This window comes from Sturnira hondurensis, unplaced genomic scaffold (genome assembly GCF_014824575.4).
Source record: "Sturnira hondurensis isolate 20B ecotype Veracruz unplaced genomic scaffold, ASM1482457v3 Scaffold0004136, whole genome shotgun sequence".
In the NCBI taxonomy this organism is placed as follows: Eukaryota; Metazoa; Chordata; class Mammalia; order Chiroptera; family Phyllostomidae; genus Sturnira; species Sturnira hondurensis.
Genome location: NW_028076767.1, coordinates 49552818 through 49569925, shown reverse-complemented (window position 1 = coordinate 49569925; position 17108 = coordinate 49552818). Strand labels below are relative to the sequence as shown.

Here is a 17108-nt window from a genome sequence, read left to right as displayed (position 1 = left end):
ACTTATCTTTTTATGGTCTTTGACAAATGAAAGGACAATAATTCAAAAGCACAGTGTACAGAAAAGTCATTTCTTAAATATCTGGGAGATATTTTTCTTTTTCTGAAATCATAAAAAAGTTTAATTCAGTACAGAATAGACTAGACCCAGTGTGGTGAGGAGCAAAGCACACTGAGACATAAATCATCGTTTTGATCTCCTTTCATTTAAACTGTAGAAGCACAGGCAAATCACTTCTGGCTTTTGCACTTCCTTTTTTTTAAAAGATTTTATTTATTTATTTTTAGAGAGAGGGGGGTGGAGGGAGAACTACATACAAAAGTTAGTTATCAGTAACACTAATAAATCTTGTTTGGGGATATAACCAATTATTTGACAGATTTTTTCCTATCAGTGTTAGGTTGAAGACGGAGAAGAAAGCTGGAAGGGGAAAAAACACAAAGGCACAGTCATATTTGTGGAAGAAAAAAAATAGGATTCTAGGTCTTTAGATAATAAAATATTAACAAGTGGTATTGGTCACCCCCGCTCTTGTACAATATTATGACCAAAACCAGCGGTATAAGTTTATTACTTATACTAGTTTTATACTTCTTGATTTCTTTGGAAACTGTACCTTCCTAAAAAAAGAAGATTGTCGAAGCCTCGAGAAACCCAGGTTTCAGGTCCTGGCTGGGCCACTACCGGCCGCGTAGCATTTCTTAGTCTCCATTCACTCATCTGTAAAAGGGCGTTCGACTAAGGATCTCAAAGATCTCTTCCGGCTTAAACATTCCATGATGCAGTTTTTCACAGGTATCTTTTTAGCTTTAAAATCTTCAGAGGTTTTATTTTGAATTAGTGATACTACATAGTCCTGGGAAGCAATTAATCAGAGTTAATATACAAGCCGAGCCCAAGCACAAAAATTATCTGGGGGTGGACAAACTCGAGACGAGACCCAATTCTGCAGCAGGAGCTGAAGGTCCCCTCTTCCATGTTCGGCAGTTATCAAGATTTTGCCTCATTCTTCCCCTTTCTCCAAACACTAAGTGTGTGGGGACAAGTTACTGGTAAATTTCAGAAGAAGGAGAAAAAGATCTGAAGTCATAGAGTAAGTCACTTTTAATATAAAATTTAAATCGCAAGTACGTTTTCTGGACCATGTATATTGAGGGAGATATGCTTTGAATCTGCTTTATTGGTGAACACATAGAGAAATCTGTCAGGGAAATATAACTGAATAGTATTATTAAAAAACTAGGAGGGAGGGCAAGTAAAGAATCCAGGTTCTATCTCATTCTAGCTCTCATTTTTAAATGAAAATACTAGAAGCCAAGAGTATTCAATACTTTGGGACATTCTATTTGCAAAAAGAGATAAAGCATATCCTATCTGTGGCTTCATTATACTTTACCACTCATGCATTAAGTAGGCAACTCGAATTGCAAAATAAAAAAATATTTATGGCCTGTAAAATGATTTCTGACTGTGGTTTTGAAAGGCCACATAAAATTTAACATATCTAGTCTAGATTCTTTCAAACTTTCTGGTCATTTATTTGTACATAGCAAGCAATCCTCCACTTTTTCTATGGGGAGAAAGGAATTGCTAAAATGACTGGAATGATTAAACAAACCAAATAAAAGAGAGAATATGAAGAAAAGGGATATCATATCCTAGAATGTTTCAACCATAAGTACTATTATACAGTACCCATCACACACTGTCATTTATACCATTTGAACCAATGGTCAGAGACAACTGGGCCAGAAATACCACCGTGTAAAAGGGTAATCTGTGTCACCAAGATACTGACCTTGGGGAAATTACTGACATAGTCACGTGTTTCCAAAAGCCTCACTCATTTCAAAGAACTGAGCATATATAAAAGAATAAAAACAAAGGATAAGTTCTAAATGCAAAATCTAGGTGGGGAGAAGAAAACGTAAAAAATATTTGAAAAGAAACTGTCCTGTCTGCAACTTTGGGACAGCTTTCTGTTCTTAGAGACCCCAACCCTTGGGCTGAAGGAAAAGATAAGCAGGAAGTGGCCTTTAGGGGGGAACATCCCTCAGGGACTGGCCTCCGGCACTCAGGCCACAACTCTGCTCACAACACGGCACAGCTGTCTGCAGCTGTGTGGGTGCAGTGCTCTCTGAGGTCACTCTGAGGAAACAGGGAACGAGGCCCGCGCAGGAAAACAGGTCAGAGTCAATAGTAACATAGCACCCTTTTCCCACGTTGCCAATTTGCTGAACCTGATCTGCATTCCCCAAGATAAGATGTCTTACTCTAGCATGATGACTATCCACACTTAGGGCACACCCTGACTTAACCCTGACATTGATATCCACTCTCTTTCTCTTCTTATTCCATTAACATAAGCATACAGTACTTATTATCTCTCTTGCTCTCTCTATTCAAAAGAAACCTGTCCCATGAATGCACCTCTTAGACACAGGCATTCTCAATATCCATTCACGAAAGTAAACTTCGAGTCAGCTCAGAACTCTCCCCCTACTCCTTCTGTTCAACTCCTAACCCCTAACGGAACCCCAAGTCAAAGGCCCACCTCGGTAGACGCCCTTCACATGGCCTCCATAAACTGGGAAATCTGTTAAAACTCTATCAGACATTTTCTTTTCCCTTCCCAGGTCATATGAACAACCTAGAATCAACTTTCCCCTACCACCACACACAGTGAAATCTATCATCCACACTCGCATCTTATATCCAAAAAAATCGAGCTCTCAAGAGGCCCATACATTTCAGAATGGCATTTTTTGTCCTTGGGCTCTGACTTTAAACTTCACTGTGACAATTAAAGCTCTCAAGAAAGTTTCTCGTTCATGTTCATCTTCCCATCCAAGCTCACAGTCCCACCCACTTAAGGACTAACTCAGAACATACCTCCGCTCTTGGAATATTTACTCCCACTTTCTCCAATCCTTATCCAAAAAGTACATGCCGCAATTAAATTTCACTTCCCCTCCCCGCCAAAAAAGTATGTATGTCTTTTTATACCAGATTTCCATCAAAACACAACATTCCATGGAATGCTTCCATACTGGCTCTGTTACTGCTATATGGTATCAGGAATTCATCTACTTCCTAGGGTATTTCCTCCATTCCTAAAAGTATAAACAAACATTATTGAACCCATCACAGGTAGTAAAAGTGCAGGAAAAAAGAAAGGGAACAACAGATGGGCAAAAATGATCAACTTATTTTTTTTATTTTTATTTACTGATTTGAGAGAGACAGGGACAGTAAGAGAAAGGGAAAGAGAGAGAAACATCCCTTTGTCGCTCCACTTATCTATGCCTTCACTGTTGTTCCTTGTACACAGACCTAGGATCAAACCAGCAACCTCAACTATCTATGGTGTATGGGGATGATGCTCTAACCAAGTGGCCTAGCCAGTGAGGGCTATGATCAACTGTTTTCTCCCCTCTGTTCATGATCACTCTCCTCACTGAAGCATCTGACGACTTAAATTTATTGCTTCTACCCTGCAAGAACAAGGTACATTTTGTCTAGTGAAACTTCCCTTTGTCGTATTGATTCAAAACTGAGAAGAATATTCAGAAGAAAAGATTATTTCAAAAGACACTGATTTTTTTGTTTTGCAAAAGGTATAATCAGGATAGATCTCCACTTAGGTGCTTCATCCTTGAATTCTAATCTGCTTCAGTCAGTCCCACCCTAGATACTCCTAAGAAAGAAAATAAAAAATAAAGTCCATCTTCTAATCATCACTTATAAGTCATCTGCCTTCCATCACCAGAAGCCTCTTAAGTAAGAATTAACTGAAATAAAGATGTCAAGTCCTGAACTACAATTACCTTTGCCACAGATTCACTACGTCACTTTCCTTTAGTAAATGAGGTTGGTTTAGTCGAAATTGTGAAAGATTAAAGATATGAAAGAAATCAGCCAGTTTCCTTCTCATCCCAATACCACTGCCCTCTTCCAATTCCTGACTTACAATTGATAAGTATCAAAAAGACTTCTCCCACCTATCCTGTGAATAATAATAGCTCCCATACTCTGCACTTTAGAGGTATTTTCTCATTTAACCTGTCCCAAGAGCCTTACAGGTTAAGTTTTAACATTCCCATTTTACAACTGTGAAAACTGAGGCCCAAAGGGAAAATAACGACAAAGAACTATGTCAGTCAATAGATTTAAAATAGGCCATGTTAATCTTTTGTTAAAATTGTAAATTACTGAATATTTTAAAGACTGTGTGGATTTAGAACTCTTACTGCTTTTTAATTAGAACAATTTAAAAAGCATACCTGTTTTTTCCTTGAATTTGCTTTGGGAAGCAGGCCTGCCGACAACACAGATGTAAGTGAAGAACAGCATAGCTCAGGGAATGGGTTTGGAATAGATGGCATTTCCAGAACATCAAGATCTTTCTTTTCTCTCCTACACCAAGAGAACATAGGATGTAATTTACATAAAACAGAAGGTAACATATAATTGCTGTCAGAATTAAAAAGTGAAAGCCAACATGTACCACTCTGACAACGGTCTGTGGAGGACTTTTCTGCTGGTTAAAATAAAATATGTTAACTGATACGAATCAATCATTTATAGTATCTTATCCTTGGAGTGAGGGGAGGGTGCTTTTTAAAAAATCACCAGGCATGGAAATCCCATTTCCATGGGATTTTGATAATTTTCCTTCGATAATTTTCCTGAAGCTGAAATACATACTATATATTTATTGATGCAAAAACCATCCTGAGGAGTTAGGCATTGCTAGGCATCCATTCAAGTGTATGAAATGTAATGAATTCATTCCTATGCTATTTCACTAATCAGTTTTGTAAGTTTTGGTCTATTAATTATAGCTGTGGTTGATCTCACTTCAAATTTCATTCACAACGTTGCCCAGACACAGTATGTTGATTTTTAAAGTACTTTTAGATACTAAATCACAAGGCAGTGTTTGTGAGTAGGTAAGTGAATAGAACTTGCTAGTATAAGTGTACTTTTGTCCACTGAAAGTAGTTTTAACTTTAGTGAAGTTGAAGCACTTTTAAAATCTGGGGGGTAAAGTACCAATTAAATGTATGAATGTAAAGGACTAGAGATTTTTGTATCGTTACAGCCTTTTTTCCCCTAAAGAATGTGCAAAATTGTGAACTCTGTACAGACACTTAGTGCTGGAGACTGGGAAACCTTTTTAAGCCTCTGTTCTTTGCTGCTGAACAGCAAGACTGCTCAAATTTCAATCCGTGCTTTGCTTTTCCAGGCTCGCTGTAAGACTCTAAGTAGGAGGTAATTCATTTACTCTACGATTTTTTAAATCTATAAAATTTACAAGGTCTGTTTGTTTTTAAATGCTGGGCCACGAAGAATGAAGGGAGATAGGTGGTCAGCCTGAAGCTCGGCCTCCTAGTTCACACAGATGGGCAGAGGCGAGAAAGAGACCGGGAGCTCTCAAAGAAACGGCGATGCTATTTATAAGGCTCTGCGAGATCGCAGTGTCCTGCTGATCCGGTAGAAGCCAGCTCAAAGGGAATTGTCTTCAGAGACTTTCACAAACTTGGCCCAGCTATGGGCACATGGCTCACCCCCTAGGACCGCCTCCTCGCCCCCTCGCCGGCAGCCAACCCAGGACACTCCCCCGCGCCCCCGGAGGGCTGCCTACCTGTCTGCAGCACAGCCGCGGGTCCCGTCCGGAGGGGGCAGGAGCGCTCGCGCGTGCAGCCAGGGGGCTGACGCCAGGTCGCGGGCGTCGCCCCTCCCCTGAGCGGCGCCGCACACCTGGGCGGCCAGCCTCGAGTCCCGCGCTGCCGCCCTACCCGCCGGGCTCTGCCCACCTTGAAGGGAAGTGGTCATTGTGGCCCGTCGGGGGACTCAGGCGTCATGGGAGACCCTGCGTCCAGGAGAAGGTGGTTGGGTGGCGGGAGGCGAGGTGTCCGTTCGGCTGCCCGAACGCGCTGCAGGTGCGGTGGCCTCGCTGCCTGCGCTCCGGGCCCGGCGCCTGAGACGCTCAGCCGAGCAGTCGGCGAGGCGGCGGGGGAGGGGAGGGGGCGGAGGAGGAGGGTGGGGAGAGGGGAGGAGCGGCCGGTGGGTGGGGGCCGCGGGGGGCGGGCGGTGGGGCGTTGCGCGGAGGGGGCGGGAGGGGGCGGAGAGGGCGCTCCTTGCCGGCTGGAACCTTGCGGCCGGGAGCGCTCGGGGGCGCTGGTGTCTGTACCGCTCCTGCAGCGCCGGGGCTTCGGCTGCCGGCTTGTAAGGCCTCGGTTGCCGCCTTCCCAGGTGGGAGCTGGAGCTCGAAGCTGAGCCCAGGGACCCGGTGGGACTCGCGCCGCTTGAGGCAGGGACCAAGCAGTACCTGCAATCCCAACGGGCTTGCCTGGCGGGCCGCAGGCGGGGCAGGGGTCTGGGCATCGCTGACCCTTACATTGTTCCATTCTTGGTGCTCTGCAATCTGAGATCACCTAAGCTCTGGCTGGGCCGCCATGACAGGCCCCTCAGTGCCAGGAGGCCGGGGGACCAGGGGGCTAAGTTCGCCCCAGCCCTTACCCCACTTGTCTCTTCGTCTTTCCACCCCGCCGCCCAAGGTAGGGGTAGGGGAATTGGAGAGCCAGGGCATGGGAGCGGGGTGGAGGGGGTGGGGTCGTGGAGGAGGCAATAAGTACAATCAGTAAGGAAAACTACTGAGGTGTCCAAGAATTCTTAGTAAGACATGAGTAAATCTGAAGATGTCTTAGGAATTAGATAAAAGATTAATTTTCTTATAATAAGAACACCCTTGTTCTATTCCCCCTCACAACAGCCTAATAAATTAATGTTACTCCATTTTACAGATACGGAAATTGGAGTCCAAAGCCATGAAGTACCTCGCATAAGTTAGGACTAAGTGATTGGTGCAGTCAAGTTTTCAACCCAGAAGATTCCATATCAAAATCTAGGCTATTAGAAATGGTAATTACATTATGCTCACCCTTTGAGATGCAGCAGCCCTATTCTGAAGTTTTGGGTGATACTCTGTTTCTGCTCTTCCAATAAGAGCCCCAATCCCAGTTCACCGCTGAGGGTTTCCAGATTTTTTTATACACTCTATTCATTGACCAAATTAAGTAACATCTGTCCCTGGCATCTATTTCACCAGGTTTTCTTAACCTCTGTCCAGGGAAAGGCAAACCTTTTCCTGGAAAGGGAAACCTCCCAGGAACCAGGCAAACCTCCCTCTTCCCCCCACCCCCAACACACACGCACGTGGCCCATGGCACCAACTACTGCTGACCCCAGGCGTCGCTAACTCCCAGCCTTTGAGGAAACTATAGGAAACTCCATGGAGGCAGAAATTCTGTATTTTCCTGATGTCGAAATTAACACCCAGTAAAGAGCAGTACTAGCCTGTGTCACACGATGAGGGTAGTCTGGAGCATGCTTTATACATTGCAGGGGCCAAAACTGAACAAAACGGTAGTTCTCCTGAGGGGTAACATTAATAATACTGACCATGATGTTAGATAATGAGTATTGATGCTGTGTGCCAGGCAAAAAACCTCACTCAAATCCAATTCCCTAAATGATGCTGTGAATTCTGTGTGTGGGTTTTAAAAGAGTGTAATGTAAAAGTGTACAGATATATTGAAGTCATTCCAACAAAATAAAAGTTATGTAATGAAGAAAACTTGAACAAAAGACATAAAGAAAGAAACTTTCATCATCATCATTACCCCTATTTTCATCCAAAACTCTTGCAGGAAGCCATTTCTCCTCTCTAGAAATGATACTGTTGGAGCACTCCAACAAGATAAAGGAACAACAGCTGAAATTTGTTTCCTCCATACTCTCAACTCTCCATCCTCCTCCCCCCACACAGGGCTGCCTGGCCTTTTTTGTTAAAGAGGGGGATAGGTGAAAACTGTGTATCTTTGGAATCACTCGAAACACTGTTTCCCAATAGTGTATCCTGCTCCACTTCCCAGCATAAGTTTTTAACCTCAAGAAAGAGTATTCATTGGCTGGAATGAGAACTCAGTTGTGTCTCCTCTCTCCAGACATGTTCTTGTTTAGTAAAAACCCAGGGAATATCCATTTACAGGCTTTATGCTCCACCTGTAATCTCCATGGGTAAAAATTATAATATTGGAAGTCATCAGAGGCCAAAAAGAAGAGTCTCTGAGGAATGAGAACCTAAATATTTTCGTCTTGTAGATTAGCATTAAATATTTAATTTACTCCCAGATTCCTTGAAGATCTGTACCAAGAATTATGAGAATTAGATCATTCACATTTTTTGATGCAAGCCAACAGAAGAACTAGTTTCTGAGGTTTTAAATAAAGCACTATGCAATATAAAAGAATACTATCAGACCTAGTACGGCCAAAGAGAATGCAGAGACATTTTTCTATCAAAGAGGAACTTTAAAAAGAGATTTTCCTTCCCATAACTGACAGAGATTGCTGAAACAATAAGGCAGATGTCTTGGTACCCAACAGCGGGTTCTCCCAGGGTCACTGCTCTTCCTTTTACCTTTAACCTCTAAAATTGCAAAGGAAGCACTTGTCTCCTGGCTCCTCCCCTTTTCTAATTTTTGTACCTCCCCTTTTTTGTCTCCCTAGGGATCCTAGCCTCTCTACCCCTCAAGGAAAATAGGTTCTCCTTGCTTCACTCTCTTTTTCTTATCAAATCAGATTTCTTAACTCTTTCTAATTGAGAAGGATAATATACATTGAGAAAAGAAGTTCACTAACAAGATTGCATAATGACTTACCACAAGGCAAACACTGATGTCAGGTCATGAAATGCATTATTGTCAGTCCTCCAACAGCCCCTCCCGACAACCAGGATTTTCGTGATAATCAACCCAGTTTAACCATGAGTATCCATCCCTCAGCACAATAGAGTCAGTTATCTAATGTTGACCTTTATATATTTAAATGGAGTCATACATACGGAGTGACCCTTTTGTGCTTGACTTGGTCCTTTACCATATTATTTGATATTCTTCCATGCTTTCATAAGTAGCTGTAGTTCTTTTCATTTTTCTAGAATGTGTAGAAACCACAGTTTATCCATTCCACTGGTGATAAACATCTGGGCTGTTTCCATCATTTGACTATTACTAGTCTGCTACCGTGAACATTTTGTATACTTACTTCTCTTGGTGCACAAGTTCATGCATTTCCAGATGGTAAAGGAAGTGGCCTTGTGAGGTTGTGATGTGTATATGTTCAGCTTTAGTGGGTGCTGCCAGGTTCTTAAATTAATTGTACCAACTTTTACCACCACCAGCAATGCATAAGTTTTCCCAAGTTTTCCCATCCTTGACAATTAGAATATTATTAGGATTTTCACAATAGACATTCTGGTAAGTTCGTAGAAGTGCCTCGTGGTGGAATTTGCCTTTATGACTAATGAGGTTGAGCACTTTTTCACATGATTATCTGCCATTTGAGAAGTACCAATTCAAGTCTCCTGGCCACTTTTATGATGAGTTGTCTATCTTTTTTTTTATTCGTTTATAGGAGTTCTTTTTATATTCTAGTTACCAGTAATTTGTTATTATATTTTGTAAGTATATTCTTCCATTCTGTCTTCCACAAGATATCTTTTGGTAAACAGAAGTTTTTAAGTATAATAGAAGCATATTTATCTCTTTATAATTCTATTTTATCCTGAAATTTTTCCTAAGTATTTCAGAAAATTTTTTGGCATTACCATATTTATTGCAGTATTGTCAACATTTTTCTTTTTTCTTTTATTATTTTAATATATTTTATTGATTATGCTATTACAGTTATTCCATTCCCCCCTTTATTCCCCTCTGCCCTGCACATCCCCTTCCACCCACATTCCCCCCCTTTAGTTCATGTCTATGGGTCATACATATAAGTTCTTTGACTTCTACATTTCCTATACTATTCTTAACCTCCCCCTGTCTATTTTCTACCTACCATTTATACTACTTATTCTCTGTACCTTTTTTTCCTTGCTCCCCTTCCCACTCCCCTGCTGATAACCTTCCATGTGATCTCCATTTCTGTGATTCTTTTCCTGTTCTAGTTGTTTTTTTATTTGTTTGTTTTCCTGGTTCAGTTGTTAATAGCTGTGAGTTTGTTGTCATTTTACTGTTCATATTTTTAATCTTTTTCTTAGATAAGTCCCTTTAACATTTCATATAATAAGGTCTTGGTGGTGATGAACCCCTTTAACTTGACCTTATCTGTATCCCAGAAATTTACTGTTTTGTCTTTCACATTTTATATCTGTGATCCACTCAAGACTGATATATTTTTTTTTATGGTATGAAGGTAGAAAGGTACAGAGGTTCTTCTGTTTTTTCTGGATACAAATAGGTAATTGTTATAGCTCCCTTCATTGAAAAATTATCCTTCTCTCACAACTTTCCAATGCCTCTTGTCTTATTTTAATTGTCTATCAGTGGATCTTTTTCTGAGCTCTCTCCTCTATTCTGTTGGTTTGTTTACCAATATTTATGCCAATATTACCTTGCCTTAAGACTATGATTTATAAAAATTCATAGTATTTAGTATAAAATGCATTTTCATTTTGTTCTTTTTCAATGTATTAATTGTAGAATTAGTTTTCCGAGTTCTACAAAGATCAACTTTAGATTAGAGTTTGATTAGATGACATTTTATTAGATTACACTAAATCAGTTTGGGGAGAAATAGTATTTTTTAAAATAACATTCCCAATCCATGAAATCGTTATAGCTTTCCATTTGGTTATACAATAGACCCTTGAACAATGTAGGTTCGAACTGCATGTCTTTTTTTTTTTAACCAACAATTTGAAAAATCCCCTGGAAGAAGTGTGTAGCTTATAACAGATGATTATAAACTTAGAATAATGATAAATTCAGTACAGTATGTGTACAGTAAATGTATTTTCCTTCCTTATGATTTTCTTTTTCTTTTAGTTTTAAGTTTAAGCCTTTTTTAAAATCATTTTTTAAAGATTTTATTTACTTATTTTTAGAGAAAGGAGAAGGGAGAGAGTAAGAGAGGGAGAGTAACATCAATGCATGGTGGCTTCTGGAGTGCCCTGTACTGGGGACCTGGCCTACAACCTAGGCATGTGCCCTGACTGGGAATCCAACCTGTGACCCTTTGCTTCACAGGCTGGTGCTCAACCCACTGAGCCACACCAGCCAGGGTTAAATAATTTTCTGTTGTTAGTCTATTACTGATTTTCTTAATATCATCTTCTTTTCTCTAGTTTACTTATTATAAGAATACACAATGTAATACATATTATTTACAAAATATGAGTTAATCCATTGCTTAGGGTATTAATAAGGCTTCTAGTCAACAGCAGGTTATTAGTAGTTAACTTTTGTGTAAGTAAAAAATTATGCATGGATTTCTAAAAGTCAATTGGATCTTTAATTTGTTGTAATCATATTATATGCTTTTCTGAATAAACACTTTGCACATGTATTGTTAAAGTTCTTAGATATTTGATTTTTATACTATTTTGGATACCTTTTTAAAGTTTGATTTTCTATCATTTGTTGTGATGACAAAAACAACTGATTACTATGTATTGATCTTTTTACCTACATTATAACTTTCACACCCCAACTCTAAAAATTTAACTGGAAACACTTTTAGGTTTTCTGTGTACACCACCTATTATCTATAATTTCTGACAGGTTTTTGTGTCTTCCTTATTTTTATATATTTTATGTATTTATCTAGCCTTACTATACTGCTTAGAAATTTAAGTACAAGGTTGAATGGAAGCGTTGATACCACAGATTCTAGTTTTATTCCTGATTTCAAAGGGATAAACATTAAATACCCTATTATCATACTTTTACAGATCTCCTTCATCCAAGAAGGGAGGAAGGGTTTCCTCATATTCATTGTTCACCAAGAATTTTTATCAGGAGTGGATGTTCATCATTATTAAACAGCCTTTTTCCACCTGCTCTGTTCTTCACCCAGTGTTCTTCCTTCATTCTGTGAAAGTAATGAAGTATGTGGGGTTTTTCATGGTAAACTGAACGTACATTATTAGAATAAACACTACTCATTTTTTATATATTTTTGATGCTTCCCGGTATTTTGTTTATAATTTTAATACCTATGTTCATGAATGAGATTGGCCTTGAATTTTCCTTTCTCATAATATTTTCATGAGATGTTGATATATGGTTATGAATTTGGGGTGAGGAGTGTCTCATTTGAGGTGAGCAGTGTTGCTCTTTTTTTTTTTATTAAAGAGTATGTATAGCATTAATATTATTTGTTCCCTAAACCTTAATTTAATTCACTTGTAGAGCCATATGACCCTGTGGTTTTCTTTGTTGAAAAGTCTTTAATAAATGACTTAATCTTAAATAGTTTAAGAGTACTAATCTGAATTTTTATTATTCCTATTGTCCATTTTGACTAGTGGTATTTTCTAGAAAATGTATCTCATTGAAAATGTTAAATGTTTCAGCAGAAAATTATTTGTATTTTTCTGTTAATGTTTAATACCTAAAAGACTTATTGTGTTGCCCTTACACCTAACATTAGATATTTTTGCCACCTCTCTCTTTTTCTTGATTATATTCACCCCAATTTATGAATTTATCAGTTTTTCAAGAATGACCCTGTTGTCTGTGTGTCTGCTTATTCTATTCTTTTGTTTGGGGTTTCCCTCCTTCTACTTTTAGTGCTGTTCTTTTGTTTTCTTTCCCTTAATTTTGACATGGATGCTGATAGCTCATTAATATTTAGTTCTTTGTATTTTATAATGTTTACTTTTAAAGAAATACATTTCCTTCTACGTTTGGTCTTAGCTATATTCCTCAATTAAAATTATAAATAAAATATCAGCAAGCATCACAAATATATAAAAAATGAGTAGTGTTTATTCTAATATGTACATTCAGTTTACCTGGAAAAACCCCACATACTTCATTACTTTCACAGAATGAAGGAAGAACACTGGGTGATCAACAGAGCAGGTGGAAAAAGGCTGTTTAATAATGATGAACATCCACTCCTGATAAAAATTCTTGATGAACAATGAATATGAGGAAACCCTTCCTCCCTTCTTGGATGAAGGAGATCTGTAAAAGTATGATAATAGGGTATTTAATGTTTATCCCTTTGAAATCAGGAATAAAACTAGAATCTGTGGTATCAATGCTCCCATTCAACCTTGTACTTAAATTTCTAAGCAGTGTAGTAAGGCTAGATAAATACATAAAAGATATAAAAATAAGCTAGATCCCCCTTAGCTTTATTTAATAAGTTGTATTTTATTATTATTCAATTCAAACTACTTTATATTTTCCAATGAAATAAAATTGTCTTTTTCTTTTGTTCTTTCTTTTATTTTTATTTTTAATATATTTTATTGATTATGCTATTACAGTTGTCCCATTTCCCCCCTTCACTCCCCTCTACCCTGAACACCCTCTGGCACCCACATCCCCCCCTTTAGCTCATGTCCACGTGTCATACTTATATGTTCTTTAGCTTCTACATTCCCCATACTATTCTTGCCCTCCCCCTATTTTCTACCTACCATCTATGCTACTTACTCTTTGTACCTTTTCCTCCTCTCTCCTCCTCCCACTCCCTTGTTGTTAACCCTCCATATGATCTCTATTTCTGTAGTTCCGTTCCTGTTCTAGTTGTTTGCTTAGTTTGTTTTTGTTTTAGGTTGTTAATAATTGTGAGTTTGCTGTCATTTTACTATACATATTTTTTTATCTCCTTTTTCTTAGATAAGTCCCTTTAGCATTTCATATAATAAAGGTTTGGTGATGATGAACTCCTTTCACTTGACCTTATCTGAGAAGCACTTTATCTGCCCTTCCATTCTAAATGAAAGCTTTGCTGGACAGAACAATTTTGGATGTATTGATCTGATCCTTTCATGAATTGGAATACTTCTTGGATGTATTGGTCCCTGCCTTTCATGAGTTGGAATACTTCCTTCCCACCCCTTCTTGCCTGTAAGGTCTCTTTTGAGAAATCAGCTGACAGTCTGATGGGAACTCCTCTGTAGGTAACTGTCTCCTTATTTCTTGCTGCTTCTAGGATTCTCTCCTTCATTTTTATCTTATGTAGGGTAATTATGATGTGCCTTGGTGTGTTCCTCCTTGCATCCAACTTCTTTGGGACTCTCTGAGCTTCTTGGACTTCCTGGAAGTCTATTTCCTTTGCCAGATTGGGGAAGTTCTCCTTTATTATTTGTTCAAATACTTTTTCACTTGTTCTTCCTCTTCCCCTTCTGGTACCCCTATAATTTGGATGTTGGGATGTTTAAAGATGTCCTGGAGGTTCCTAAGCCTCTCCTCATTTTTTTGAATTCTTGTTTCTTCATTCTTTTCTGTTTGGTTGTTTCTTTCTTCCTTCTGGTTCACTCCATTGATTTGAGTCCCAGTTTCCTTCCCATCACTGTTGGTTTCCTGTGCATTTTCCTTTGTTTCACTTAGCATAGCTTTCATTTTTTCATCTAATTTGCAACTAAATTCAACCAGTTCTGTGAGCATCCTGATCAGCAGTGCTTTGAACTGTGCATCTGATAGGTTGGCCATCTCTTTGTTGCTTAGTTGTATTTTTTCTGGAGCTTTGATCTGTTCTTTCATTTGGGCCTTTTTTTTTCTTTTTTTTTTTTTTTGTCTTGATGCACCTATTACGTAGTGAGGGGAGAACCTTAGGTGTTCACCGGGGCAGTGCAACCAGTTGCTGCATTGTGATGCTGTATGTGGGGCAGGGGTCAGAGAGGGAACAATGGTGCTTGCTCCGCTCTCTGTCGGATTTCAATCCTTTCCACCACTTCTCCCAAGCTAATTGGGTCCTTCCCATGCTGGTTCCCCAGTGGGTGGGCTTGTGTGCATTCTAGAACCCTGTGGGTCTCTCCAGTGAACTCTCCTGTAAGGCTGGGAGTCTCTCCCTATGCCTCAACCCCCACAGGTGTTTTCAATCAGTGTTTTGAGGCTTTATTTCCCAGTGTTGGGGCCCTGGGTTTTGTCGTCTGTCTTTCTCCCCAGTTTCACCTGTTTTATCTGCACGTGAGTGTGAGACCACCCAGTCAACCAGCCACCTCACGCACCATGCTTGTCCACAATCCGCCACCTCACTGGGTTCGCCTGCGGCCACCCCATTCCTGAAGTCTACCAGCGCTGCTTTTTTTGCCGCAACCCTCCTCCACCTGGCTGCCTGACTCTGCCCCTCCTGCTGGTCTGGATGAATGTGTTTATTTTAATTCCTTGGTTGTTGGACTTCCATACAGTTCATTTTCCTGTTAGTACTGGTTGTTTTCTGTTTCTACATTGTTGTTGTCCTTATTTTGGTGGTGTGAAGAGGCACAGTGTGTCTACCTACACCTCCATCTTGGCCGGAAGTCCTGTTCTTTATTTTTAATATGTATTTTAATTACACTGTTGTCACAGAATATACTCTGTGTGATTTCAGTCTTTGAAATTTGTTGAAACTAGCTTTATGGCCCAGCATATGGTCAATATTTATATTATGTGTGTTGAAAAGAAGGCATTTTCTGCAGTTGTTAGATTCATTGTTATGCATAATATGTCAATGGTATCAAATCTGTCAACCATGTTGTTTAAATTTTCTGTATTTGCACTGAATTTTTTATTTGTTTATTGCATTATTTTCTAAGAGGTATTATATTACAATCTCCCATTATGATTCTAGAATTTTAAATGTACACTCTATATTTTTAATTTGCTTTATATATTTTAAGGCTATACTTTTAGGTTAGTTTTAGTAATTATTTTACAAATTTAGAATTATTAGGTCTTCTTAATAAATTGAAGTATGTAGCATTTTAAGGTGTCCTCCTCTACCTTTAGTAACTTTTCTGCCTTCAAGTCATTGTCTGAAATTAATGAACTTGAGCTGATGCTTTATGGTACATCTTTGCTCCATACTGTCAGTGTCAATATTTTTTACTTCCATGTTTTAGAGGTATCTTTGATAAATGACATACGATTAGAGGGTTTTTTCTCATTTGATTTTTATCCTACCGTACAATTGTTGCTTTTAAATGAAGAACTTAAACATTTTAAGTTAAATCTCTATCCCATTAAATGCTATCTTTTTGTGTAACCATTTCTGTGTTACTGCCCCTCCCCCTTAAATCTTCTTCTGTGTTACACCGTCTCCCCTGCTCTGCTTACCCATTTGCTCCATCCGATCCACTTTCTGTTCTTCTCCACCCTGCCCCTGGCCCAAGGAAGGTCAACTTTATGAATGCCATCAAAGTGCTGCCTTGTTGTCTGACTTCTAGTTGATTTTGTTCAGTGGAAGACACAGCAGAAGAAACCGAACAGTGGGAAGAATGTGAAGTTAATTTACTTTTCTTTTTCCCCTAATTTCCAGGTTGCCTGGCTTCTCCCCTGCAGTGCAATCCACTGCATGCGTAGGTGTTACTTGACCTTCTTCTTGTCACCCTTTGAGAATTAAGGCTCAGGACCACAAATGCTGAGACTCTGGCAACTGCTATTGATGTGAGTGACTAACTATCCTTTGTCTCTGATCCAGGACAGTTGTGTCTTATGCCAGCATCCTTGAAACTACAACAGGATAATTTGTCAGCTTGTAAATTGAGGAACATCCCAGACCCATCACACTGAAGTTCTGCATTATTTCCTGTTGTTGTATTTTTTTGTTTTGTTTAAATCTTCTCACATCTTGATAAAGAGCTCCTTTATTGAACTCTTTTCAAATTACCTAACTTGAGTGAGCCATCTGTTTCCTGCTTAATTAACATAGGACATTTTAACATAGGACATTTTACTGTTCTTTTACTGATTATATCAGATCATAACATATATCCTTTTTAAAATATATTTTATGGATTATACTATTAGAGTTGTCCCAACTTTCCCCCTTTGCTCCTCTTCATTGGTACCCACCATTCCCTCTGGCAGTTCCCCACTTAGTTTATATCCAGGGGTCATGTATATGAGTTCATTTGCTACTCCATCTCCTATACTGTCCTTAATATCCCCCAGTCTATTTTGTACCTACCTATTTGTACTTCTTAATCTCAGCACCTTTTCCCCAATTCTCCCCCTCCCCCTTCCAAACTGATGTCTCTCCAAATGGTCTCCATATCTACGATTCTGTTTTTGTTCTGCTTGTTTGCCTAGTTT

The 17108-nt window shown here is 39.2% G+C and overlaps 1 protein-coding gene across 3 annotated transcripts in view; it reads right to left on the bottom strand.

The window, feature by feature from the left end:
* The window catches only part of GRB14 (growth factor receptor bound protein 14), a 133117-nt gene extending 117964 nt beyond the window's left edge, over window positions 1-15153 (bottom strand). The window contains exons 1-4 of one of the 3 annotated variants that reach the window (XM_037044572.1): window positions 15143-15153; window positions 11040-11044; window positions 5648-5968; window positions 4284-4416 (exon numbers count right to left, since the gene is read on the bottom strand). In XM_037044572.1, coding sequence (XP_036900467.1) covers window positions 4284-4416; window positions 5648-5838 — 324 coding nt within the window. In that variant the 5' untranslated portion in view covers window positions 5839-5968; window positions 11040-11044; window positions 15143-15153. Of the gene's footprint in view, window positions 1-4283; window positions 4417-5647; window positions 6024-11039; window positions 11045-15142 lie in introns of those variants that run through there. The other 2 variants (XM_037044575.1, XM_037044573.1) reach the window with 2 other exon arrangements.
* Between the last annotated feature and the right edge of the window lie 1955 nt (window positions 15154-17108).